General features: G+C 52.2%; 8 protein-coding genes across 8 annotated transcripts; 6 read left to right on the top strand and 2 right to left on the bottom strand.

Annotated features, from left to right (window-relative positions):
* Positions 1-1813: 1813 nt before the first annotated feature.
* J4E88_006198 (uncharacterized protein) lies at positions 1814-2912 on the top strand (the record flags this gene model as incomplete). Its single annotated transcript, XM_049399828.1, has 3 exons — positions 1814-2133; positions 2184-2298; positions 2346-2912. The coding sequence occupies 3 exons, from the start codon at positions 1814-1816 to the stop codon at positions 2910-2912; spliced, it is 1002 nt and encodes a 333-aa protein (XP_049254139.1).
* A 1634-nt stretch (positions 2913-4546) lies between these two features.
* On the top strand, positions 4547-6057 carry J4E88_006197 (uncharacterized protein; the record flags this gene model as incomplete). The annotated part of the gene is made up of 2 exons (XM_049399827.1): positions 4547-4973; positions 5027-6057. 2 exons carry the CDS (start codon positions 4547-4549, stop codon positions 6055-6057), a joined length of 1458 nt encoding a protein of 485 aa, XP_049254138.1.
* A 3767-nt stretch (positions 6058-9824) lies between these two features.
* On the bottom strand, positions 9825-12389 carry J4E88_006196 (uncharacterized protein; the record flags this gene model as incomplete). Its single annotated transcript, XM_049399826.1, has 4 exons — positions 9825-10487; positions 10553-11721; positions 11776-11976; positions 12041-12389. 4 exons carry the CDS (start codon positions 12387-12389, stop codon positions 9825-9827), a joined length of 2382 nt encoding a protein of 793 aa, XP_049254137.1.
* Positions 12390-16673: 4284 nt separating this feature from the next.
* Positions 16674-18541, top strand: J4E88_006195 (uncharacterized protein; the record flags this gene model as incomplete). Its single annotated transcript, XM_049399825.1, has 3 exons — positions 16674-16835; positions 16904-17707; positions 17762-18541. 3 exons carry the CDS (start codon positions 16674-16676, stop codon positions 18539-18541), a joined length of 1746 nt encoding a protein of 581 aa, XP_049254136.1.
* A 407-nt stretch (positions 18542-18948) lies between these two features.
* Positions 18949-20477, bottom strand: J4E88_006194 (uncharacterized protein; the record flags this gene model as incomplete). The annotated part of the gene is made up of 2 exons (XM_049399824.1): positions 18949-20258; positions 20357-20477. 2 exons carry the CDS (start codon positions 20475-20477, stop codon positions 18949-18951), a joined length of 1431 nt encoding a protein of 476 aa, XP_049254135.1.
* A 733-nt stretch (positions 20478-21210) lies between these two features.
* KAE1 (putative tRNA threonylcarbamoyladenosine biosynthesis protein kae1) lies at positions 21211-22323 on the top strand (the record flags this gene model as incomplete). Its single annotated transcript, XM_049399823.1, has 2 exons — positions 21211-21562; positions 21614-22323. 2 exons carry the CDS (start codon positions 21211-21213, stop codon positions 22321-22323), a joined length of 1062 nt encoding a protein of 353 aa, XP_049254134.1.
* A 450-nt stretch (positions 22324-22773) lies between these two features.
* Positions 22774-25685, top strand: J4E88_006192 (uncharacterized protein; the record flags this gene model as incomplete). Its single annotated transcript, XM_049399822.1, has 3 exons — positions 22774-22797; positions 22857-25380; positions 25435-25685. The coding sequence occupies 3 exons, from the start codon at positions 22774-22776 to the stop codon at positions 25683-25685; spliced, it is 2799 nt and encodes a 932-aa protein (XP_049254133.1).
* Positions 25686-26016: 331 nt separating this feature from the next.
* Positions 26017-27048, top strand: J4E88_006191 (uncharacterized protein; the record flags this gene model as incomplete). Its single annotated transcript, XM_049399821.1, has 2 exons — positions 26017-26349; positions 26404-27048. The coding sequence occupies 2 exons, from the start codon at positions 26017-26019 to the stop codon at positions 27046-27048; spliced, it is 978 nt and encodes a 325-aa protein (XP_049254132.1).
* Between the last annotated feature and the right edge of the window lie 714 nt (positions 27049-27762).

Here is a 27762-nt window from a genome sequence, read left to right as displayed (position 1 = left end):
AAGGTTATGCGATTGAAAGGCTGGCGGTCAAGTATTCGAACGCGATATCCTGTTCGTGTCAGTTGAACGTTGCATCTAGATGAAGCGAGCAGTCTTGCGTACCAAGTAGCCCAGATAGCAGGATGACGCACAACTTGGATGTTACAACGAATGATGTACGTGGTCCAGGCGGTTCACCAGGATAAACATCCGCTCTGTCTGGCAATGTAGGCTTATCGATCGAGATGGCCGCCGATGTGACCGCGGCTACTAGCAACGTCCATAGTCCGAGTGGAATCAACATCGTGGTAGGGGTTGTTGTGCAGAATACCAGCTGAATGGAAGTTCAAGTAAGAGGTCAAGTTGGTGACATGGCTAGGAGGTACTGATAGGTCGTAGGGCGTTGTTCGGCATAGCAAAGTCGAACAAGGTGAAGAAATGAAAGTGGCTCGCTCTTGTGCTGCGAGTTCAGCATGCTGCAGTTGACACGCTCAAGCGTCGCTTCTCTCACATCTCATATGGTGGGAGGCGCGACGGCGAGTAACAGCTTCTCGAATAAAAGAGAAATCTTTCAGTCAGTCAACCTTACTTATCAAGGCCCGAGATGGCAACGTTCAACACCCACTACTCGACAGCGATTTCGCAGTTCATGATGAGACTTCAGGCGGATTACTGCTTGTTACACAACGCGGAGTAAATTCAACGGGATGCGACCCGGCGGAATCAAGATGCTCGCACGCACTGGAAAGGCTCGGCTACAATGTAAGGAGACCTCGGGTGTCTTGGCGAAGACCCTTCTCCACACATTCAAGTGGAGGCTAGTAGCAACCGAATCATGAGTTGTGTACTCCGCTCCAGCCTGGTACCGTGCTACCCGCGGAACAATTCTCAATCAACATCGTCATTGTGTAGACAAGGCTTGGTGTTGGTACGTCATGGAGCTCGCTTCCTGCCGTGGGAGTGAGAAACCAAGTACCAGGGTCACGATAGCAAAAACTACCGAGACAGCACTGAATGCGCCGACTGTCGAAATGGGCGCTAGTCTACCAAGGTCCATCTCTTTGCTGGGTTTTCTCCCAGTTTGGTGGGTCCTGATCGACTAGCAGCAGGCGCAAAAGAAATTTGCCCGCCAAACACACGCCAGGGCGCCTAGCAACGGTGTGTACATACACTGCGGGCTGTTAGCTTCCAAGGTTATCGCGCGTACTGCGCAACTGCTTGGTCGACGTAGGAGACATGTGAGCTGCTCTTGGCTGGCTGCGTAGGAATGTGGGAACTGGTGGGAAGCGAGTGTGGGAGATGTAGCGCGCTGCAGCATCGCGTCATAGGCGGGACGGAAATGCCTCACTACACAGCCTCTCGCGACGATGACGGCTTATGGAACTGGCTGCGAGTGAGAGTCGGGGCTGTTTGTGTTGGCTACGCAGTGAAATTGGACCCAAGAGCGGTGGGATAAGGCGAGCACACTCAGATATTCACCGCAACGGTGTGGGGGTGGATGGTCGCAGCTCGAACCGTGTTTGACATGTGAAGTGCCTGGAGGGGGCAGGCGCGAACCCCGTTAGCGTGCCTCCTGAGATTGGGCGTCTGTGCACAGCCTCACTCTAGCCCTCTAGACGCGCAGCGCTCGTCTTTTGTCTCACGCCCACGCCTCTGCCCTTTCTCCCTCCTTCTCCCGCCAAGTACTAGACGGACGTTGATGCTTGCCGGATGCTTGATTTATACCTCTTTTAATACCACATCTCTATCCCGCCCTCGCGCCTTTTCTTCACTCACCACCTAGTCCGTGCACAACGATCCATCGGGAAAGGAGGCAGAGAACAATACAGCAACCATGCGGAGAGGCGTCACCATATTCCTGCTCGTCACCATCGTCGTCCTCGGCTTCGCGGTACACAGCGTATGGACACTGCTCGGTCTTCTGATTGCGACTGGCCGCGAGGATGCCATTCTCCGCGGAGAACTCCCTGCGCCCAACTCGAGCGCGATTAGTGATGCGCCGCAATTGATCCCCAAGATCATCCACCAGACGTACATCAACGACAGTATACCGCTGCACTGGAAGGGCCCCCAACAGAGCTGCCTGGACCTCCACCCCGACTACGAGTACAAGCTGTGGACCGACAAGAAGTCGCGCGAGTTTATCGCTCAAGAGTAGGCGCTCCCACGTCCATGTCAGGCGAGGTTTTAGCTAACATCGTCAGATACCCATGGTTCCTCGAGACTTTCGACGGTTACCCCTACCCCATCCAGCGCGCCGATGCTATTCGCTACTTTGTCCTGCACCACTTTGGTGGAATCTACATTGACTTGGACGATGTACGTATGGCATGTCCTCTCAACTGTCGCAATGCTAACATTCTCAGGGATGCAACCGCAGTCTCGACCCTCTTCTTGCCTACCCAGCCTGGGTCCGCCGCACCATTCCCACTGGTATCTCCAACGATGCCATGGGCGCGGTCCCTCGTCACCCTTTCTTCCTCAAGGCCATCGACTCGCTGACCGACTACAACCGTCGCTGGCCGCTCCCCTACATCACCGTCATGGCCTCCACCGGACCTCTCTTCCTCAGTCTTGTGTGGAGACATTACAACAACGCCGGCCCGATCGACCAGAACCGCGTGCGCATCCTGTTCCCCGAGGAATACAATAACCACCCCTGGAGTTTCTTCACCCACCACCTCGGAAACAGCTGGCACAGGACCGATGTCAAGATCATCTTCTGGCTCGCCAAGCACTGGCTCCTTGTCACTGTCTTCGGATTCGTTGTTGGATTCGCAATCCTCGGCATGTTGTACAAGTTCTTCGTTCTCAACAAGCGCACGACCGGACCTGGATCGCCAAAGATGCGCTACTTCAACCAAAGGATGCCCTTCTACCGTCGCATCAGCCAAAAACGAAGCTTCGAGCTCGACGACCGCCACGAAGTCTAATCGCATCATCCAGTCCGCGCATTGCATTGTTTCAGCGTTACGTCCGTTCACATGTCTTGCATTTATCCGGCGTTTTCCACCATCATCATCGCAGCCGCCTCGTATTTTCGCTTCTACGTTACCCTACAACACCTTTTGTTCGCTTCTATCCACATTATTGATCGAGGGCTGCGTTGCCCTCCTAGCTTGTTTAACTGTTGTTACATTGTGGTATTCAGACCACAACCGGCGCTGTTGGTATACATGAAAAGGCTGGACCACTGTCGTTGTCTGAAGAGGGGGACTTGGGGTGGAATCCTCATAGAAAGGGAAAGGGCCAGACCGGGGCCGGACCGCGGAGGCATCAGTATGAAAGACCGAAGAGCTCGGCTTAGGGATGCGAAGTGTTGTTATCTAGATAGAAGAAGAAGCGTTATTGCTTATGTTAATATGAAATGTATTGAGTAGTTATCATCCCGAACTATAATCAAGGCCGTGACTTTTCATGCACGTGTCGAGTATGAGATAATAACTGTAGACAGCTGCGTATCGCTCTCAACCAAAACAAAGATAACTAAACAGACTTCCCATTAAGAGGATCTTCCATGTTCAACTGCGACCACGAACGGTTGAGGAACTATGTCTTTCCGAGCTTTCCGAACGACCTGCGAACACGCAAATGTGGCCCCACTTGTTGCCATCATCCGCATATGATTGGCCCCCAAGCCCTGACCCTTCCGCCTCGCTACTTCCCTCCCCTTGTCATCAAGCTTACTGTGTTCGTAACTGTATTGCGACGTCGCGTGTGCCAGGGCAATGCTGGCATGTACGTTGCTGGTAATTTGCACGTCCAATACGGGCCCGAGCGACGTTCCAGAGCAAGTGAAGTCTGTTTACTTTTTCGATATGGAGGGATCGGCAGATTGTCATGGCCACTGGGCGGCTTTGGGATGGATGACGTGGGGACGTCGGGGAGGGAAGGCGGAGGGGCGGTGGAGGTTCTTTGCAGTGGCAATGCAGCAGAAATTGAGGTCTATCTATACCTCGTAGAATGCGTGGTCGTCTTTGGCGCTGGTAATCGAGGCTGTATCTTGGTGCGCGGGATGATCATGGTAGATCTCAGATGTTCAGCTGGGTAACCGCGCCGGCATCGACCTCCGACTCCACAACTCTTCCCGAAATGCCCAAGTCTCAAAGATCTACATCCAGGTAAAGGCTGTGTCCCTGGATCGAATGCAGCATCGCATGCACTTTATTGAGCATCAACAACGCCAGATCGACACGAGTTGCCATGGCCACTACGCAGCGACCAATGACAACACTAGTCCGCCACTTCCGTAACCGTTGCAGGCCTTCCGTCATCGCTCGGCCCTGCGCAATCAAGCAGCCAATTCAGGCTTGAAGCTCCCAATGTTGGAAACACCGTTCTCTCTAAGTTTAGGAACTTGACAGCCGGTATCCGTCCGCCTGGATCCACTTCGTTTCCATTATCCTGATCTCGTACCTGACGTCGCTTTCTCCTTTCTGCTCATCTACTTCGATGGATGGGACTTGAGGGATTACTACTTTCACAACCCATTCAACGCAAATCACACTGATACACGCTTTCTCTGTCGAATACTAGAACCTCGATCACACCCGATCGCCACTTCACAATGGTTGGAGCTACAATCCAAATGCGCGAGGGCGCTGAGCTCGTCGGCGAACACGGCTACCGCTACCTTCTCGTCAAGCCACTCGGTCAGGCCAATGTATGGGTAGCTGTCGACGCAGCTTCCCAATCGAAGATCTTCATCGTGAAGCAACCCGGCGACGATGACGTCGGTTTCGGATGGCCAAAGTTCCAACACGAGATGATCATGCACGAGCTCCTCAAGGGCATTCCAACGATCCGACAACAAGTGGACCGCATCCCACCATCCGCTAGAGGCGAACCGCCCCGAATCGTGCTCGAGATCCTTCAATCGACTCTCTGGGATGCGCGCAAGAAGCGCCAGTTCAGCGATGTGGAACTCAAGGGTATCATGCGCTCGGCGTTGATGGGCTTGCGGGATGTGCATCAACGAGGCTTGGTGTATGCAGGTGAGCCTCTACACACACGACTAGAACGACAAGTAAAAGCTAACTTGATCCAGACCTAAAGATGCAGAACATCCTCCTCAGCGGCTTCGAAGACGAGCCCAACAAAAAAGCCTCCGTCGGCGACGACCGCATCACCGCCAAACTCGGAGACCTAGGAATCGTCATGGAGCCAGCAAAAGGCCTAGTCCAACCCATCGTATACCGCGCCCCCGAAGTCTACTTCCGCAACGAGATCAACCAGCCAGCCGACATCTGGTCCTGGGGCGTCATCTACTGCCAGCTCCTCGAAGCACAAGCCTCCTTCAACAAATACGGCATCTACGATGAGCTCCTCCAAGGCAACACAGGCCAAGGCCAGAAAGAGCGTTCCGTCGAACGAGCTATAGCACACGACTTCGGTCTTGGCGCCTTGGATTACTACGACGGCTGCAGACTCCCTTACCACGACCGCTCCCACCACGAAGGACAACACTGGGAGAGGCTACTGGAGAAGGGTGTTCCGGAGAAGGAAATCAAGTTCCTGAGCTGGGTTCTCAATCCTGTTCCTACGGATAGGCCTACAGCCCAGCAGATTCTGGATGCAGGCTGGTTTACCATGGATACGGCGAAGACGAGCAGGATTGCTGAGACGCTGGAGAAGTCGGCGCAGGATAGTCGACGCAGGAATTTGCAGAGGAAACGGAGTGAACCGCTTTTATCTACGTTTTCGGCATCGGCACAGCAGCCGAATGGATTGTATACTCGTGAGCAACCTACTTCGTTCAGGAATACCACGGCTTCGAATACAAATACGAATACAAATTCGACAGGTTGGGCTCCGGCTGGTATGCCGTGGCACCCGCAATCTAGCCAATCTTATAGCCATGCGCCGTCGTCGCAACCTCAATCCCAACAACAACAACAGTCTTCCCAACAGTCTTCCACCCAACAAGGCGGTCCGCCATACCAACCCATGTCCTTCAAACCCGTCACGGTCCAAGCGAAGGAAGAATTGGACCACAAGGCTAGGCCGGTTACGCCGAGGAGTGCGACGCAGAAACCGAGTGGGAGTACGTTTTTGAATTTTGGGAGTTTTATGCGGTAGGCATGGGGTGGGGGTTTGTAAGGGATGGGTTTGTAAGGTATGGGGTTGGGGGGATGGAGAGAGGAGAGGGAATGGAGAGAGAGGGGAGGGACGGTGGTGCGGTGATGGTGTGATGGGGTGCGTAAAGCCTGCAGCTTACATCAAGTTCACACCACGCAGAGTAGTCGATTCAGCGCCAATGTAGGCTCTAGGGTTAGTAGAATTATTGTTGTAATGATATTGTTTATTGTTCGGGCAAAGGAATGAGATGATGGGGTGATGTGCTTGGTGAACTGAAGTGGACGTGGAAATCTGGTGTTGTGACATCCGCTAGTAATGCGTCTATCACACAACTTTCGTAGGTAAATGTGTTAAAGACTGCCTAGAGGGTGTAAGAGATAGGAGAAGGCGTTGCTGTATTTACCACGAGGTTATTAGTTTCAGAGTGAGTTTTCCACGCGATTGCTACAAAAGAGTGGTTGTTGGTACGTAAACGTTTGTGCTATCTTACGTAGTCTTGCGAAGTTTCTTTACATGGACCTCGCTGCGAGCTTATATACACAAAGTCAGCATTCTAATTTCCTTATGATTTTACCAAAGGGCGAAGGGGAGACATTGGTACATGCCAACTAGCTCAGGCGTCTTGTTTTGTTTGAGGTGCTAATGCTAGTGTTAATGCCGCTGCCCGTGCCAAAGCATGCACATCGCCGCAATGTAATTAGTAGCTTACTTGCCCTTGAGACTTTTCTCGTAGAATTGTCGTAGCTCTACGCGTGATCAGGTGTTTCTTCTTGTTTCTGTTCGCGATACTTCTTGGGAGAAGGTATACAGTTAGTTTTAGAAGGTATAGACGTTTTGGGGAAATAGAGCGTAAATACGCCACGTACGTCTCTGCGCCTGTCTTTTGGTAGCTTTGTTGTATTGTGTTTGTGTTAGATTAGCGTAGGGTTAGAGGTTGTTGGTTTGTTAGATTGTTAGTTAGGTACGTCTCTGCGCCTGTCTTGTAGTGTCTATGTTATAGAGTGTTTATCTTAGGTTAGAGTAGAGTTAGAGTAGAGTTAGAGTAGTTAGGCTTTTAGGTTCTCCGATTGTTAGGTTATTCACTTGTTTAGTTGCTCGGTTGTTCGGTTGTTAGGTTGTTAGTTAGATTGTTCGGCTGTGAAGTTCTAATTTAGTTAGTTAGGTTGTTTGTTAGTCAGATTGTTAATTAATAGGTTGGTCGGTTTGTAAACTTTATAATGAATATCTCGTGGAGGATTACAACGTGGTTATACATTCGTCCATACATCTTCTCAAACGCATTTCCCGTAATTGCGAAACCTACTCTTCGCGATGCCTTCCACTTCATACAAAGACCACCCTACCTCCCATTCGTCATCCTGGTACCAGCGCTCCGCAAGTTCATCCCCGTGTTTCGCGCGTCCAATTTCCTGGAAAAGGCTGTGCAGTTCCTTCCCAGGGCGCCATTTTCCTACCGCCCATTCTAATTGCCGAGTTGGTCTGGCATTGAAGGAGGACCAGGGTTCAGCGTATTCAATACTCCATATCACATCTAGGTCACGTTGACTACCCATCGGCCGCTCCGGGTACACATCTTGCCCTCGTATGGGTGACCATATTACTGCTTCCTTGAGCGCCGGCATTTGTATCGCTGATCTTGCAAAGCGTTCGAGCAGTAGGATGAGATTGGCATGAGGAGCAACCCGGAACTCTTGGTTATCATGACAACGTGTCTGTCTTCCGGCCCGAATGTAATCTTCATAAAACTCGTCCATTTCATCATCGAGCTGCGTATGAGTATAGGGTGGGTAGGAATCGTCTGTGACAGGGAGACCGCGTGCAACGTCGCCTTGGCCGTCGGAGCCTTGGAAATACCATGTGCCATCGGGACGGGCGTTGTGAAACATGAGATCAAGTAGTTCAAGGTGTGGCCAGGGAGTGTGTGATGTTGCAGGATTTTGTGGCGATAGTGCGGGGAAGATGCTCTCGTCAATCATGGCCCGTAGTTGCCTGAATGTACAAGTTAATTTACTGGTCTCATATTAGTTTGTATGCATGAATATGACTTACAGGTGGCGAAGGTTGTTGCACAAGATACCGAGGCTCGTCGAGAAAGGATCGTGAGTAAGGTTGCTACCTACAAGATCCGGGAAAACCGTTCCGTGATCATAGTCAGTCACCCGACTTAAGGGGTATAAGAAATCGAGCGTAGCTCGCCTCAGCGTTTTGGGTAGCTTGTCGACACAGCTGGTAACTGCGGCAGCGAAATCATGTCGGGCATCTCGTCGCGGTCCTGCCCAGTCGTGCTCGTAGTGTCCACTACACGGATCTTCCTCTTCATCCAGGGTTTCGCACCATTCGTACCCTCCGGTTCGGGTACCCAGATATTCTAGATTGGGCATGCTGGTCGCTAGGTCGATGAGAACTCGCAGGTCGAGCTTCGATTCCTGCATCTCGGAATAATTATATCGAAGGCAATACGTATATGCATATTGGTCCCAGGGAGGGTACGAGTACGAGTACCCTTTCCTGTCGTTACTGACGATTCTGAACGATCGGATGGACGCGATGGGAGGCAAGTCCTTTGCTAGTAGCCGGACGCGCCAGCTGGTCATATAGCGATGGGGGCATGCATCTTCGTTTTCCGTTCTTCTTATCGGGTTGTAGATCGTGAGTCGATACCTACCCGGAGCGTGGTATTTTCCGGCCTGCTTCTCGACTCGTTGAAGGATGTCGAACAGGAATTGCATCTGGCGGGTGAAAGCCTCGTCTCTCTCGCGCACCTCGTCAGCACTCTCTCGACAAAATACCCGATCGTCATCTTCATCAACGTCGTCATCATCATCATCGTCAACGCTGCCGTCGTCATCATCGTCGTTGCCCTTTAAGTCGTACGTCGCCGAGACATCTGGTCGGAACGTTACCTCTCTCAGATAGAGGAGGCGATGACCGGAGAAGCGCGTGAGGAAGTCGGCTGAGTTGCTTTCAGTAACTGCGAATTCAGCAAAAGCCCCAGAGAGTCTTTCTGCTGCATAGCGGAACTTGCTAGTTAGAGTAAGAACACTGCACAAGTCTTCTCTATGCAGAAAGCTAGAGATCCTTTCGATGAGCTCTTGTGGGAGTTGGTTCATGATGGTGTGAGTATGTGACAGACAATATGAGTGAAGGTGATGAGTAATGTTTGGCGGTTGACTGCGTGCGATGCTGGGGAGCGATCAAACTTCTATGACGAGACTATGGAGATGATAACGGGAGATTACTGTACTTGAGGAAGGTGCGCGTGGCAGAGTTCTGGGCTGACTTGCGGCGTAGTCACAACATGCGGCTAGTTCGGAACATTCCGAGACATTCCGAGCGCTACAGTGGCGTTAAGCAAGGAACAGCTGGCTCCTTCCTACCCATCACTCGTCGCATCAATCGTCGCTGAAGTCACACGGAGGTAAGAGAGACAGTGGTAATAGGTCATGCTTACAGCAATACATTAGCTTGAGTATTCTACTAGAGAACAGTGATAGACCCGTGATAGGCGAGGAATAGGAAAGAGTGGCGAAAGAGCATGGTGACGCTGTCACGACTGCCCAAAATAAAAAACGAGTGAGATAAACACAGTCATGACTCCAGTACAAACTCTCTGACAAAACATTCCCCAACGCCACATGCAGTTGCTATTCAAGGACCAGCCCCCAATCCAACTGCCAAGCTTTCATCATCACCAATCAGTACAACCCCTGTCTTAAGATGTACGTTCCTTCTCAGACTTGATCTTGGCCCAGCCCTCCTTGGTATTTCTAGTCAGCCTCTTCCTCTCCTGGGTCCTGTTCATCCTTTGCTTTCCAGTTTGTCGGCTTCTTCCAGTCTTTGACCTTGTCCCATTCATTTCCAGCCTTCTTAATGAGAGCCAGCATGTCCTTCTGTTCCTGTTCCAGCTCTTTTTTCCTGTTCTCTTTCGCCTGAGCATTGCCAACGAAGTCCTTGGACACCTCGGTTTTCTTGGAAGACTCCCATTCAGCTTTGAGACTGTCGAGATGAAGTTCCATGAAATCCGCAGCTCTCTTCTTTGCCACCGCAACAACATTGTCCATGTACGCATCCCATTTATCTTCCAACCCTTGCTCCTGCCACGGAAGCGCGTCAACAGGCTCCTTCAAATTGTTAAACCGCGTTGGAACATATTGTCGCGGCGTTCTGTGTAGCTCTCGGTCAATGTGACCTATCATCGCTCCGATCCTATTTTTCTGATTTGCGAATGTCTTCGCGATCGTGTCTTCTTGCATATATTTGAAAGTGCCAGTCATCGGTCGCAACCTCTGGATAGCCAGGCGAGATTGGTCTCTTGGACTCAGTGAGCGGTAATTTCTTTCTGTGGTACGCCCCTCGATGAGCGCTTGCATTCTGTCTTTGGCAACAATATCCTCGTACTCGCCGCTGTTGGTCTTATCCTGTATGAATAACTGTAAAGAACTTTGTCAACACGGTTCATATGTTTTAACATCAATCTTGTGAGGGGTATACATACCCGAGCCTTATAATTGCCATTGATACGCTTTTCCAGCAGTGGCATTTCCTCTAACCATTTCTCCTCGCCACCTTCTCGGTATGGATACACAATCGCTAGCCAATGAACAGGAACAAGTTGTCCGGTACTTAGGCCGGTGATATCGGTTGGGTCAGGGGCAGCGTCTGCATCGGGGGACACAGCTGGATCGGCAGATGGACCGTCAATAAGATTGAGTTTGTAAGTCCAGTGCTCACTCCAGTACTTGCAGAAACCGACCATCTCGTTTGTCGTGGGATTAGGATGATGGTATTTGGTTTCGATTTCTTTGCCCACGGTATTGAAGAACTCGACAACCGTTTGCCATTCCAGGACGTGCTCAGTCTCATAAAGGACATTTGCACTGTCGTCTGGCTTGTCCATACTGTAGTCGTTGCAAGAATCCCGTTCGTTGAATCCATATCTTTTGGGTAGTTGATCTCCCCAACTCCCCCTGCTTGGGTACAGGTAACTCTGTAGGCTGTAGTCACAAGCGGTACCGCGCTTACGATCGCGCTTCTCGAGCCCACGATATCTCAGGTCGATCGGATAGCTTCGTGGTAATATACCAGCTTCATCTACGACTTCATCTTTGTCTAGCGCTGCCAAATCTTTGCAGGACAGGGAGGAAGTTGCTCTTGAAGAGGAGGACGACAAAGTGGACGAAACAAGCGTTGTCGATGTGACTGGCGGAGTAGTCGAAGACACTGGCGACGGAGCCGAAGACGCGGTTGGAGAAGACGACGCGGAAGTTGAAGAAGTCTTGGGAGAGACAGTCGTTTCCGCCGGTGAGATTTTGCTGCTAAGATGGTCGCTTGCGGTGGTCGGAGCTGGTTTGGCACTAGCCTTGGTCGTATCTCCGTCTCCGTTCCCGCCGTTTCTCGTGCAGCGTGGACCTTTGCACCCTTTGCAGCCTTTCGCAGGACATGGTAGGTCATCGTAGTTCATCCCACCCGGGACAAGCTCGTCCGGGGCATCGACCAGAGGAGTAAAGGCCTTCTTGATCAATTCGTCCCTGCTTGGTACCGGCGAGTCGCAACCTGCTTGTCCCGCAAAGTCCGCACCACTGAGGAAGAAGTCGGCCCACTCTTGCGCAGCGTCTTGCGCTTCATGGGCGTACTTGTACGCCTTCGCTGATCGGATAGCGGCCACTACGATCATCTGTTAGCGTCTGCTACTAAACAAAAGAGATTATTCTCGCTTACCCATTCCACCTGTGATGGCTCGTCCTGGTGGGGGAAGTGCTGCCATCCCAATGGCCATTACTACGTCGAGGGCTTTCAACGCGGGACAAAGAACCTTTTCAAGGATTTTGCCAGCTTCGGCGAGTCCTTCGATGAAGAATTCACCCGCGAATTCCAGAATTGGGAGATCACAAGCGCAGTGGCCTGACTTAATCATCAAACCTACGTTGAAAGTTAGTCTTGCATTTCTATGTTACATTAGAGGCATATGCCTATAGAGACATACCATTGTACGTTTTGTCTTCACCGCACAGGAGGGGATGCAATCCACCTAACGGGTACCAGGGGTTGTCACCAAAGATACAACTTTGAGAAGACACAACAATCTGGCCCTCTGCTGTGCTGTCACCTGGGATGCATACGTTCTTGCACTGCTCCTTCACATCATCCTCGATCCCGTCGGATCTCATGTGGCATCTAGTGTCCGATAGGTATTCGTCCAGCTTCTCCACGACTTTGGGGTCCTTTGTCTCTGCTAAGCCGTATGGATTGGACTGCTCGTATGCGATGGGATCGCAATTTTCCGCGAGAACGCATGCCGTCAGGCCGGCCAACAGACCGAGGGAAGCCTTCATGTTGGATCGTGGTACAGCAAAGACACAAATGAATAAAGATGGTGAGGTACAGTTTGGATGGCTGTCTCTTGCGCGTTCAACCCTAGTCCTATATACTCATATCGATTCTGGTCTTGAGTACACTTGGGAAGTACGCCCCCAAAATCTACTATTAGCATGAAGCAGTCTGATACAACCACGCCGTGAGGTCTGGCTATTCGGAATGTCGATGAGCTGTCATTTTGGACCCGGCAGCCTGTGCCTCTGAGGCTCAGTGAACATTGCCGTTCAAAAATGCGACGGTACATGAGGTATAACGACTGCTGTAAGCTTCCCATTCCTGAAGGAACATCTTAGCCCCAGAACATGGTTGTCGTGGCAGAGACTCATACAACCCAGTTCCGCTGTGCCGCTTGATGTTAGATAAAGCTGACAGACTCCTGAATGCATGGCACAGTCGAAGTATACGTCATGATAGAGCCATGGCAAGATTCCATCGAGATGCGAGTGGGCGACGAGATGGACTCTTGCAAATCGACGAACTCGAGAACCGATTGCTAGAGAAAGCCAGGCCAGATACGATGTATTTCGAATGGGCGGCACATTCAGGCCTGAGCGAGATAGTCGAAGGCTTCACCAGGTAACGCAGTGCCGCTTTCCGGACGACATTAGTGGTATCTTTTGGTCGTGCCGGATTAAGCAGAGCCGAGAGGATTACGCGCTGCCAAGGACTTGCAAGGCTTACGATGGAGAGGTAATTCAGCCCCACCATTGTTAGAATCGGACACCGAAACGTCGTTTATTTCCAGTGAAACAACCACCAATGCGACCACGTCGCCAGTAATGGTGTCACTCAGATTGCGGCATTGTCGCGGATCGCAAACGCCGCTCACGAAGGCTGCTCGTCGATAGCTCCGCCTCGATCTTACACGGAATCACACTTTACCGGCGTCACCGACGTCACCAGAGATAAGAACAACGAAAGATCTTGAATCTGGAACGTGAGCTCTGCATCTACATGGCACTAACAGCAACATTCGTTCATTCTGCTCGCATGCTTTTCTCGTAGTTCAAATGCTACGACAACGAAGGAGTAATGCGGCCTGGGTCGCCCTGGTGATCATCAAGCATCCAATTGCGGAGATTGCTGTAGTTGGAAGATCTGTACCCCTCCCCCCAGTGCTCGACCAGATCATTACCGTGCTTCTCTCGCCCAATGTTCTGGAAAAGACGGTGCAGCTCCGCATCTGGACGCCATGCTGCCACCATCCACACTAGGCAACGTATCGTTGGATCGTCGTTTCTTTGTTGACTTGGGAGATAGTGCGATGGTGATCCCCAGATACCATTGTCTTGATCGGAATATTGTATAGCCCAGTTAGACTCCCAGTTAGACCCAGGTCGTTGATATTCCGAGTCCCAGCCTTGGGACTCTGCGTAGTCATATTTCGGATACCAATTCAGCGATGTCCAAATGATAGCTCTCCTCAAAGAGCACATTTGCGCTGCTGCCCTGGAAAATCCTGCTAGGAGCGGCCTCAGTCTTGCTTCATCTGGTGTGATACGAAACTGATTTTGCGCGCCATTGGGTAAGTTGGAGAGATGCCCGGAGGTTACAAGCTCTTCCATATCAATGTCGAGCTCGGTCGTTTCAAGAGGGGGGTACGAGGCAGCGGTGATGTCGTAACCGACAGCCTCGCGGCCGTGGCCTTGAGGTCCGACGAAGTACCACGATCCGTCAGGCCGCGACGGGTGGAACATGACTTCCAGAATTTCCAGATTGGGCCATTGCGGCTGTGAATTATCGTCCATGCTGAACAGGCTTTCATCAACAATCGCCCACAGGCGCAGTTGGCGCAGATTATTGGTCAGGATACGAAGGCTGGCGCTGAATGGGTCGCGCAGAGCTGGACCGACTAGATTAGGTAAAGGCCTGTCTTGAATAGTGTCAAGTGCGCGTATCAGCGGGCTGACGAAATCCAGGCTCGCCCGCTGAAGCGAGGTCGGAAGCTGGGCTTGGTGAGAGATGACAGCGTGTGCGAAATTGTGCCTCGCGTCACGACGTGGGCCATCCCAATCGCTTTGGAAGTGTCTGTTGGGGTCTTCACTACCATCATTACCTGAAAATGCAGGAGCCCATTCGAACCCTCCTGTCTTGCAGCCGAGATACTCCAGGTTTGGAAGCTTCGATACCAGATCGACCATGACCCCCAAGTCCAGTTTGAACAATCCACCATCGAAACACTTTCTGTAATTTGCAGGATAACCGTGACTATCGTGGTAAACACTCGCGTCTTCTGGGCATTCGTTGCAAATCTCCAGCGAACGAACTGAATGTACCAGGGGAAGCTCCGTACTGAGCAGACGAATGCGCCAACTGATGTATTCCTGGTGAGGACAGTATATCTCCACATGAATCAGCCTGGAGGGATCGTGTATCTGGATTCGATATCGACCAGAGGCATGCTGGGGTGCAGCATTCTCCTCAACAGTACTGAGCGTTGTGAACAGCGAATGGACCTGACGCGTGAAGCACTCATTTTTGGCTCTGATTGCATCGGCGTTTTCGCGACACATCTCGTCTTCCCAGGGCCAGGGGTCGGGGGGCCAAATCGGAGGGAATTTGGGCCGAAAGTGCAATTCCCGCAAGTAAAGCAGCCGGTGTCCTGAGTAAAGCCCAAGGAACTTGTCCGCGTTACGCTCATTTAGGGTAAACTTTGTGAAAGCGCCAGAATATCTCTCCGAGGCAAAACGAAACTTTGTGGAGACAGTTAGAACGTTCTTGAGATCGTCCGTGGGCAAGTTTTTGGTGATTTCCTCGACGAGTTCTTGCGGCAACCGATCCATGCCAAGCTAGCGACTTCAATAGGCTGACTGAGATTGCCGTATTTTCCGCGCGTGTTCGATTTGTGGACAGGTGTGTAGTTGGAGGTAGACGTCGAGGGAATGGGGGCAGAGTGACAGCGAGCTGAGCGTATATTGTTGGGGGCGCGGTTGCGGCGCGGTTGCTGTGATGCACGTAGGCCCCAAGCCCTATTAATGGAAGCACATTCCGAACATTCCGAGGCGTTCCGAACGAGAAGACAGACTGCAACAACGCCGATGCGTCACGGGTATCTTGAGAATTGGCCCGCTTGGATGTATAGAATTCGCTTAGTATATGTGGACGAGGAATGGAGCCGTAAGAGTGTGAGATATGAGTCGGGATACAACATGACGGGATACCCTCTCCCAGTGAAGATTGATTAGTAGAGGCAAGGCGAGACGAATGGTACTGTCTTGAGCATCGGGCCAATCCAAGAAATAAAAACGCCAGTTTGGAGAATAGAGGACAGGATACGTGTGATTCGCACGTCGTCTTGTCAGGGCTGATGCGTGAGATAAATAAGTATAAACAGCGAATACGCAGTAGGTGTAGACTCAGCCGTACAGCGTGGAAGAAGCCTCACATTGGGTGTCACTTCCTAGCGGACCTAGTCATACTGTATGCATACCACTGAAGATATTCGCACGTAAAGTGGCATCATACTTAAGTCTTGATGAGATTGCGTGCTTTTCCGGTAGTAGTAGTCCGTCAGTATCCGAGGATGTTGAAGGATGTTGGAATGGCTTCAAAGCATTCCATTTGGATGTACAGAGCAGGCAAACTGCGCAACTGAGAAGCGTTACACGTCTGTAAGCGCTGGCTAGAAACGAGCAATCCGCTGGTGCAGGTGTTGTTATGGTGATGGCGTGGATGCTGGAAGTCACCGCAGGCGTCATGCCAAGGCGAGCTAACGCCATCCGGACTTCCTTCCACGCAGAACCATGGAACGCAGTAACATTAAATGCAAACACGTACGCATGCTGCGTTTCTTTCTGCAGTTGCTGCTTCGGAGACAATGAATATGAAGATGTGCAGCTACTTCTAAGTGTGCACGATGGGCAGAAGACGATCGCGCAGGTTCCACCTATCCTCGGCGATCTCTCTTATGATTGGTCCATTGCGTGCGCAACTTCCTTGCCAAAAAAGCCGCCCCAACGCATCCGCTGAACACGCTCGACATCGCCGCCCACCTAAACCTTTTCCATCGCCAAACAGCACCCCAACACCTCATTTCATCACTTTCGACGCGATAAAACGCATGCGGAAGTCCGTGCGACACTTTTGACACCCATATCGACAATATTGCGACGCGTTGGTGGTCGGATCGCGCTTCTGGGAGCGTGACTCCTCTCTTCGCTGGCTGGCCCCCGGCGCCAGATTTGCAACCAAAGCCCCATACGCAGCCCAAACCGTCGTCACGTGCATAACGACAAACAACAATGACGGCTCGCGCGACCGGACAACGCTTCAGACAGCGCAAGCTATCGACAAAACAGAATTTACCTGTCGTGCGCGAACAAGATGTTGAGCAGCTTGCTGATGACGATGCGTCGCGCCATATTCCCAAGGTTGAGACCGGTGTTGAGAAGGGCGAGGAGATTGTAAGTCGCGCTAGGCCGCTTTCGGCTTTCCCTTTCCCTTACCCACCACATACTAACATCATCTTCAGGAGCACCATTTACAAGCTGTCATATCCGCCGCCCAGGCAGCAGCGCAGGGAGCGACTGGTGGGAAGATCGCACAGCTCTACATCCCGACTCCGGATGCTGTCGCGAGTACACTGCAGTATGAAGATGTCTATCCAAAACGATTCACGCAGCCCGCCACTTACATTCGATTTTCGTCTACCGTCGAAGATACATCTGGCTGTCCGTATTGCATGACCAGTGATGATGTCGCCTTTCTCAAGTCTTACAACCAAAAGAAGGGCAAAACCAACCACTGCTCAGAAGACGAGTTTGAAGAGGTGATCAACTTCTTCGAAGAGACCACCGCGATAAAACAACCGTATGCAGCCGTCGACAACTCGCCTGTTCTTTCTTACGAGGAACTCGAGGCCGAGTTCGATGAGACCATCAGCGAGTCAGCGCGTCGGTTCGCACGAGATATTTACCCACATTGGAAGAACCAACGGCTACTGAAAGGCAACCGCCCGCTTATGCCCTCATTGAAGTTCGAGACGAACCTCGAGACCGATGATGCTGATCCGTATGTTTGCTTCAGGCGACGTGAGGTGCGGCAAGTCCGTAAGACGCGTGGTCGCGACGCGCAAGTGACCGAGAAGCTGAAGAAGCTGAGGAAGGAACTGGAGGAGGCTCGTCTGTTGATGTCGCAAGTCAAACGGCGAGAGGCAATCCAAAGAGAACAACTCGCGACGGACAAGCTGATCTTCGAACAACGGCATGCTGTCAAGGAGCTTAAGCGACGACTCAGTATCAAGGGTGATGATGACGAGCTGCTCATCACTCAGAAGGTATGTCGCAATGAACTCACTAGAGCATTTGCACAGATGACTAACCCACCACAGCCTGCACCCAAGCCCAAGAGAACTGCCGATGTCGAGAGACAGCGCCAAACGCTTCCTGGCATGAAACCCACAAACACGCGTCCAGACGGGCGCCTTGTTGACGGTGACATTGTATACCTCGAGGAGCAACAAGCCAAGCGAACCGAGGCCATTGATAGCTTCATCGAAGACAACCTGGTCAAGCACCAAAAGTGGAACGTGGGGTGGGTCGACGCAACATGGCGGCCCATTACACCCCCTCTGGAGCCACCCGCTGCGAAGTCAGACTTCCGTACGGTTTTCACGGAGAGTCAGCTTCCCACGCCTCCTGCATCCGTGTCTGACGGAGAGGGTGCTGATGCCACAGCAGTGGTGCCGTCGAGTAAGCAGGCAGATCCACGGAGAAGTACGCGTATACGTTTCGCCACTCCTCCAGATGACGTTCCATTCCACGATCAATCTCGGTTCCGTCGTAGAATCGGCCGAGGCGGGCGCATGATGATCGACCGACGAGGCGTGAAGCGTCAGAAGACCGAGCGGGTCGATGATCGCTTGGCAGACCGATGGCGATTCTCTGGTGATAGCAGCGAGGATGAGGAGACTTATCCCGTTGATTGGACTGACAACCTGCACATCAGATACCGCATCATGATTGAGCGTCAAGGCGAGAAGGCAGCGGCCCAGCAAGCACCCGCAAATCCCAATCGCCGGTCGATTGAGAACCATAATCGATCTGCGTCCGGCCATCTTCTTCCTCCCACACCGACAAGCGCGACAGGCGCAGGACCAGCGGGAAGATGATACCCACAATTTGTTCAGTCTTCTTCGTTCAGCGCTTTTCTTGTCGACAAATTATACCCTTTGTTTTCTATTCGTTCGGCGGGCTCTGGCTTCAAACATCTACCAAAGCTATGTACACTAGCCCTATAGATTTGAGGGAGGGAGGATGGGTGGCCGGTTGGTCGGTTGGTGGGTGGGTGGAAGGGCAGCGACCTAGATGGAACATAAGTCAGCAAGTCGATACTTGGATACACATACATACCAACGCCGTGAAGTGCCGCAAGGACTTCAATTGGCGACAAAAAAAATTCAGAAACTTACCAAATCATCTTTTACATCTGGAATATCGCTCTGATGATCGGGTTCTTTTTCTTGGTGCAATCGCAATACCACCACAGCATGTGCTGATGGATACAGTCTGGACTGGATCAAGCTCTGTGCTTCTTCCCCATACCACCCATCTCTACATCCCCCTCTTCATCAACAGCCCTTTGCCGCTTCGCCGCCGCACCGCCATCTCTTGAGATCTTCTCCACCAGCGCATCTTTTGTCTGAGCCAGGAGCTGTTTCTCGCCGATACGCACAGCCTTTGCCATCGCAAGCCTCCGCTGCTTCGTCGATGCAGCGTCGACAGGTGGGACCTGGCCAAACGTCTTCAAGTCATGCTCTAGCGACGTGGCATACTGCGCAATGCGTGCCTGAACAATCTTTTGCAGCGCTTCCGCGCCTTTGCTAGTGATCTTTTCTGGTTTAGGTAGCCGGCCTTTGCTGCTAAGGCGCTCGTATTCTTCTGCTGGGAGGAGCATGCTTTCTACTAGGATGACTAGCTCGGGGGAGAGACTTTCCTGGAGGGTGAATGGGTTGCTGGCTGCGATGTCATAGCCGGAATCGATCACCTCTTGTTCGTCAAGATACTCCATTCTGTCTTGATGCCAGATGCCGTCGCGGACGAGGATCTCTGTGACAAGCTCAGCAGGGATCTCGGCGACATCGTACTGCGCGTAGTTGTCGGTTACATAGCCGTATCTTCTCAGTAAGTCGCTTCGGGGAAGGGAGCCGTAGTCGTTGAAGATCTCGTCGCCTGCCGGAATGGGTTTGAGCGCTTTCATCTCCAGGCAGTCTTTCTCGTAGAAGAGTCGCGCGTTGCATCTGTCGGCATCGGCGTTCAGCATGTCAGCCAGTGGCACCATGCCTTTTGGCAGCGCAGCGTCTTCTTCTTCCTCAGCAAAACCTTCCTCGTCTACCTCTTTGCTGGGTGTCGCAGGCTCAACATCAAACGCATACGCCATAATCAAACTACCCATCTTATGCATCAACTCCAAATTCTCAGGGCTGCGCATCTCCTTCGCCTTATCTTTCGCCCTCTCATCCCCACTAAACACTATCTCCGCAAACTCTTCTATCACAGGTAGCAATTGCTCTGTGAAGGCTTCGTCGGCGCCCTCCTTCCCTATCTTGGTTACCACGGCGCTGGCTTGTAGCTCGGCTAGTTCGTCCTCGGACCAGAACATCAGGGTGTCGAACTCGGTAGGCAGGACGGCGAAGTAAGGAGCCCAGTTTGATGCGGAGCCATTATGGTATTCGTAGAGCATGACGAGGATGAGAGAGAGCCAGGGGCCGAGGAGGGCGAATGTCGAAGCGGGGATTTCGCGGCTGAGGATGCTGTTTTCGACGCTCAGGATGGAGGCGCGGGGTATGCGGAAGAGGAGTTCGTGCTCGGCGATGGGTTCAGTCGCGACTTGACTTATGTTAGTATGGATCTGCCAAATGTACAATGGAGGGTGGTGGTAGTCCAAGGCAGGATTGGCAGCACGCATAGGTGGAGTAGCTACTTACTCACGCCTCGCCCAGCATCCTGGTTCCTCAGATCTTGCAGCTTGACCTTTGGACTGATTTCCGCTCCAGAAGCCTTCAGCCAGGCCAGAAAGGTCTGGCTGGCGCCGTCGAAGTCTGCCATACAGCGCAACGGTCCGGTGTGGCGTGGGATTGTTGTGGAGGGTTGGATATTTGGTGGATATTCTTTAGCGGTTCGGCGTACCGAGGCTGCTTGGTCCGAGCGGTGGAGGATTTGGTGGCTGGGGTGTGGAAGAATTTGCAACTCTTGCTTTTGGTTATATGATCAAAGAGGGATGGGATTGGAGCGAGGATAGAAAAGCTGGATAGATTTGGGATATGAAGAATTGATTGTGAAGATATGCGACAGAATTAGTGGACTTTGTTGTGGTGGTTCACAGACCCTGCAGCACCTGACTCGCGGGCGCTGTGACGTCTTTTCGTGGGTTTTATATCGGCCTGCTTGCTGCATACGTGCAGCGTGCAGCATCGCCATCATCTGACAGGACGATCGTGAATTTCGCAAGAGTTGTTTGATCAGCAAATGTGTTGGAAAAGGTCTGCTTCTACTTGCCCTCGGACTGCCCAGGTTCCTTTACGGACATAGAAGCTCTTCCACAGTAGCAAATGCACATAGCTTAATCTCCAAGAGCATTACAGCACTGAGTTCTGCCAATTCCGGGTTGCATCGCGATTTCGCGAAGATTCATAACACGCGACTTGATTTGCACCGCTGCTGGCCATTGGTGGTTGCCCAGCGCTGGCTTCATGCATGTCATTCCTTATCGATAGCTTTTTCCAACGTCACCCCGCCTCGACGCGTCAAACATCAACGCCGAACCGCGACGACCGCCACAATGATCGCCATAGGACTGGAAGGAAGCGCCAACAAGATAGGTGTCGGTGTCATCTCCCACCCTGGTCCTAACAAGCCACCGATTATTCTCGCGAACCTGCGGCATACCTATGTTTCCCCGCCCGGCGAAGGCTTCTTGCCCAAGGACACCGCAATACATCACCGAGCATGGGTCGTGAGGCTAATCAAGCAGGCTGTGCGCCAATCGGGAGTCAAAGTTGAAGACATCGATTGCATATGCTATACCAAGGGCCCAGGTATGGGCGCACCGTTACAAAGCGTCGCGCTTGCAGCCAGGACGATTAGTTTACTGTGGGGGAAGCCCATGGTGGGCGTGAACCACTGCGTTGGTCGTAAGCGTCCCATGAAATCTACGTATCGGAATTTTAGCTAAGATCACGCAGACATCGAAATGGGTCGCTCAATAACCCGCGCCGATAACCCCGTCGTCCTATACGTATCTGGTGGCAACACACAAGTCATTGCTTACTCCGCCCAACGGTATCGCATCTTCGGAGAGACCCTGGATATTGCTATAGGAAACTGCATCGATCGATTCGCCCGCACACTTATGATACCCAACGATCCATTTCCCGGATACAATGTTGAGCAACTGGCAAAGGATGGCAGAAACCTCGTCGATCTACCATATGGCGTCAAAGGCATGGATGCGAGCTTTTCGGGAATATTGGCTGCAGCCGATCTCCTCGCGCGCGGACTAGACGAGTCATTACCCGACGAGAAGAGATTAAAGACTGAAGATGGACAGCTGGTCACAAGAGCAGACATGTGCTTCTCACTACAGGAGACCATCTTCGCTATGCTTGTTGAGATCACCGAGCGAGCCATGGCACATGTTGGTTCACAACAAGTGCTAGTAGTAGGTGGCGTGGGCTCGAATATGCGTTTACAGCAAATGATGGGCATGATGGCAAGAGACAGGGGTGGCAATGTGTTCGCAACAGACGAGATGTTTTGCATTGACAACGGCATCATGATTGCTCATGCGGGTCTATTAGAGTACGGAACTGGAGTAAAGACAGAGCTGAACGACACGACATGTACGCAGCGGTTCAGAACTGACGAGGTGTTCGTGGGCTGGAGAACTGACTGAGGCGCGCTTTGCTCCGATTCGATACCCCGTCTTACATCGCCTTACCGTGTTCTTCATATATACATACGAATTCACTGGATATGATACGAGAGGCATTCGGGCACGGTCCACCATAGTGAAGGGAGTGCTCGTGGCCCCGTGCCTTTTTCGCAACCAAACGCTGCATGTGATCTCTTGGCGATGCTCTGCTCCAATACATCACTTACACTACGACTGCTGCGTTCTGCTCCCACCACCCAAGCGCTGGGCTCAACTCTTTGGCAAAGACCGGAGCCACCAGTGCACACCTCCGCCAACATGCTCGGGCTATCAAAGAGCTTTCTACACCAGGAATCACAAACACAGCTGATTACCAGCAATATGCGCGCCACTCATTCATGCAGCTTGAGCGAGTGTAAGCCATTGGCTACCACTTCGCCTTCTTCACATTCTATTGCGACCAAGATTTTTATGCAAGCTCACCCTTTCCATCTTGTAAGTTTCAATCCGTCGGTTCGTGATCACCATACGTAACTCATACTGATTCACGTCAGGATGAACGAAGCTCGGTATCGCAAGCGTCCCGTCAACTACAGCAGCTTCAACAGAAGAACGAAGCACTCGCACGTGAATGCGCCGGACTTCAAGATTATGTCGTTCAGCTCGAGGGCCGGCCGACAACTCAGCAACACGATGATATTGCCGCAGCGCATGCGCTTGCTAAAGAGCACATCAACGTTCTGGTCGCGAAGGAAGATGCATTGGCTGCTACATGTAACCACAAGGAAGCCATCATCGCCGCACGAGACCGCGCGATCACCGAACTTCTACACGATCAGGAAGCCATCATTACCGCACGAGACTGTGAGATCACCGAACTTCTACATGAACAGAAGCGAGACAGGAGCGCTCTTGATACTTTACGTGGAAAGCGCCGAGCGGACCGTAAGGCCATAGACGATTGGTCTCGTAGGATTTCCGAACTGGAGGCGACACACAACGAGCAGTCAAGCACTATGGCTATCCTTCGCAAGGACAACAGTACTTTGCAAGCCAAAGTCCACGGCTTATCCGACTTCGTTACCAGAAAGGATGAGGAGCTAGCACGGCTGAAGCTAGCTCTCGACGCAGCCGCTGCCATGAACGGAAACCATAACGCCATACCCAAAGGCAGCGACGCAATTGCCTGCAATTGCAACGCCGACTTGGTGAAGCAAACCAGTACATATCGAAAGCTTTCCGACCATTTTGCGGAAAAAAGCAAACTCTGGGAAGATACCGAGGAGAATGTCAAGCGTGCAGCCCTCATCGCCCAAGCGGAGACTCGTAACAACCACGCGAACTGGGTGCAGATCTTGCAGGAGAAGGACGCCATCATCGCTGGTCTAGAGACTACACTAGACGCAGCAGTGGCCAAAGGGGACCTAGCCAAGCATGTCCAGCACGCCATCAAGACGCATCAAGCCTTGCGAAAGAAGAACGCAGCATTGATCAAAGACAACAAGGAATTAAAGACGGATGTGCAGAACCTGCTCGATGTCAACCAGTCGAATGCAGATCGACTGACCTCGTATTTGAGGAAGCTTGAGACGCTGCAGACCGAACGCACAGATGCGGTCGATAAAGTCTCCCACCTGAACGATGAACTGACGAAGTCCAATAAATACGTTTCGGATTTGCAGAAGGTCATCGCTGCTGCAGCTTCCAAGGCGAACCAGGGCGATGTCTCTAACACCACAGACTGCGTTCCACGAGCCATTGTTAACGGCATCGTGGCAGAGGCCATAGCGGAGTATTACACGCAGGCAGAACAACTTCGCGCTGAGCTTCAGCAGGAACAAGAGACACGTCGACACATTCAAGCCAAATTGGACCAATGTGATAAGGACCTCTTCAGATACCAGACTGAGGAGCAGGATCGCTTAGCTAAGGTAGCTGGGCTTGAACGCAAAGTGCGGTCACTGGAAGCACAAGAGAAGCTCCTCGAAGGCCAAATCCAGAACTGTCATGCCTTGGTCAGCGCTACAAATACCACCAGTAGCCCATATGCTTTCGAAATGCATCGCCTGATCCTCACCCAGATTCATCCACTCCAAACAGAGAACAGGAAACTCATCGCCGAGAAGTACGAACTCCTGAAAGATGTCGATAGGTACAAGCGTGAGGCGCTAGATACGCGCGCCAAGTGCGAACGCAGGATCGACAACTACCGTGCATGGTACAAAGACTTCGAGATGCACTACTGGCACGTCGCAGTTGTCGAGCGTGATAGCCTGCACGAGGAACTTGCGTATTGGAAGAAGAAGTGTGGCAAGGAACATTTCTACTCCTCCACAGCTTCCAGTCGCTTAGTCCACGACAGGCGCTTGCTACAGTTTGCGCTACGAGAAGACCACGGCCTGACCAAGAGCATGCTGCCCAAGGAGTACTTCGATCCAGACTTCCTCAAGGGCTGCCACTCAGCAGTTGAGCTGGCTTTGCGTAAGCTCTGGCCGGACTTCTGGCAGTACTTGGAGGGACATGCTGCGTGGGTGCCACTTACCGTCCCTCTACTCACTGGCGAGGGTGAGATCGTCATGGATGAGGCTACTCGTGCGACGTCGAACGCGCGGCTTGCGGAGTTCAAGAAGGAACTTGAAGAGCTGGACGAAAAGCTCGAAGAGGCGCATCGCAAAATGTTCGACATTGACGATGGGTCGGACAGCGACGAGGAAGAGAAGACCGACGAGGAAGATGATTCCGACGGTAGCAAAGAACATATCGGCACGCCTTCCAATACCCCAGGCTCGCACGACACGGATGGTACGTCACCGCCTTCTAGCAAGCGCAGATCACATGAGCGAGGAGACCCGAACGATAGCACGAAGGCTGACGGCTGCCATCCTGATGATGCTCGAGATTCCAAAGCGATCGTAGACGAAAAGGCGCGGGAGTTTGATGAGCTACCTGCATTTGCAAAGACGATGCTTGCGCGCATCAGCGCCCACGAAGCCGAGAATGAGAAGCTTGCCGGTTATGTCGCTGACGAAGGCATCGATCAAGACGCTTTCCTCGCGCAATTTGGTCAGGGTATTACGGGTAAGCCATGTCACCGTATTGGTCAACCGAGCGGCGTCACTAACATATCAGCAGGTTCTGAAGACGGCAATCTACCTAACCCGACCGAATCTATTCAAGTCGCTGCGCACGTCGAACAAATAAGCATCGACCGCCTGGACGTGAGCGGTGATGATGGACGTACTCTTGAGCAACGAGTCGCTGAGGAATATGTGGAGGGTGGGCACAATACGTTTTCTGAAGAGGAGTATGATGGCTTTGATGATGGGATGAAGAAGAAGTATCGCGAGGCTATGGTAGAAGCCGTGGTCGAGGGCCTGGACTGAGGGATGAAGTCGGCGTTTATGGATCCGTTGGAGCTCGGCGTAGCTGCTACGACTTATAGTCATTAGGTGGCTTGTGAAAGATAGAAAATATAGTTATTAATAGCAAAGTGGGTTGTAGGACGGCTGAGGCTTACGATCGACACCTTTCATGAGGCTTACAGACTAGCACGGCGGGCCGTACATTAGCATCACGCTAGATACCATGCTACAGCAATCTAGCCACAAAAAGAGAAGGTCGCATGTGACGTTGCTGCACGCCTGAACCACCTCGGAGATATATAACTGCATGCAGCCACGATTAAGACTTCTGAATCCAACCCGAACGACCAAAATGAAGGCATCGTCGTCAATGCTAGCGGTGCTCTTTGCCGCAACCGCAGCTTCAAGTCCAAACACCGCACCCGACTGCGGATGTGGAAAGTCATTACCCAAAGGCGTCGAGCTCGACAAGTCCGTCGATCTGACATTGGAGAGTGAAAGCGGTGTTTCCCCTCGCAGATACCGTCTACACATCCCGCCCTCCTACGACAACAACAATCCCGTCCCACTCATTCTCTCCTTCCACGGCCGTGGCAAGAATGCAAAGTACCAAGAAGCTCTCAGTCAATTCTCAAATGCCAGCTATGGCTTCGAAGGCATCGTCGCGTATCCCGAAGGCGTAGCGGTACCACCTCCTCATTCCTAGATGCGTGGTAGAAGTATGCTAACACATGCCCAGAACGCAAAAGGCACGCAGCAATACGAGGGCGACCCCGATTCCCCACCCTCCATCTCCGATGTCACATTCACGCTCGAACTCCTCGACCACCTCCAATCAACCTACTGCATCGACCCCACCCGCATCTACGCAACCGGAAAATCCAACGGCGGAGGCTTCACCGGCGGCGTGCTAGCCTGCGACGCCAAAGCGAGCTCGCGAATCGCCGCTTTTGCGCCTGTATCCGGCGCTTTCTACCTCGACGCAGACCAGCAGCCCTTACCCTGCAACCCCAGCCGCCAAGTTCCCATCATGGAGTTCCACGGCCTGGAGGACACGACAATACCATACGCCGGCGGCATCAACACCCGCGGCAACGCAAACTCAACTGATATCCCCACGTGGGTGAGGGATTGGGTCGAGAGAGACGGCCTTGACGTCAACGCGAACAAAACGTCGTATCTCTGTGAAGGAGATGAAGGGAAGAAGGTTACGCGGTATAGCTGGGACGACGTGGTTGTGCATTACAAGTATGAGAATTTGGGGCATGATTGGCCTAGTTCTTTTGCGAATGGCGATACAGGGGATGACGAGGGCGTTTTGACGTGTGAGGCGGCGGAGGCGACGAGGATTATTTTGGAGTGGTTTGGGGGGTTGACGCTGTAGATGGGGCGCGTTGTTCAAGGAGAAGATGAACAGGTCTGCAGCCTACATTGAGATGATAGAATTTGAAGTAGTCGAATCAACTTCAACAGAGATACTAGGGTGTTTAGACTTTTCTTTGCATGAGGTAGGAGGCTGCTGAGTGGGAGACAGCGGGGAGAAGTACGGACGGCGCGTGGTGATTCTCCAGGGACCCGCACCCGCAATCTACGGTTTTTGTAATTGCCCGATTTGGAGCGCGCGCGCGCGGTCGATGACGTCATCGGCTGACACCATCACCGAGACACATCGCGACTTCATCTCGTCTCATCTCCTGTACACTTTCAGCGTCCTGCGCATTCCTCAAATCACCTTCCATATCTCCACTAGAGTTTGTCCGTGACGCAAAGTATGCGTCTGTACTTGTTCACTTGCCTGTCGAGGCCGATAGCCATGATATTGTCGCGACCGTGTCACGACAGCTTTCGCACCCTGTTATTAACTGATTTCGCGTCTCCATTGATACACAGACGAGGCCTCCTATGATATCATGCTAGACTCACCACGCGGCTCTTTTTGTAGGTACTCAGTATGCATGGGAGCAGTGGGCTCGAATAATTGCCCCCTCCTCAGGCAGCTGCCTCGCACGTGCAGCGCGATATGAGAGGTAAACATGCGGCGAATGGCTCATCCTTTGCTTGCAACTGTCTCTTAATCATTTTGATATTTCTGTCAAAC

Source organism: Alternaria novae-zelandiae (assembly GCF_023758075.1).
Source record: "Alternaria novae-zelandiae strain BMP 2774 chromosome Unknown scaffold_12, whole genome shotgun sequence".
NCBI classification, from domain to species: domain Eukaryota; kingdom Fungi; phylum Ascomycota; class Dothideomycetes; order Pleosporales; family Pleosporaceae; genus Alternaria; species Alternaria novae-zelandiae.
Note: the sequence above shows the minus strand (reverse complement) of the source record. Positions and strands in the feature narration are given on the sequence as shown.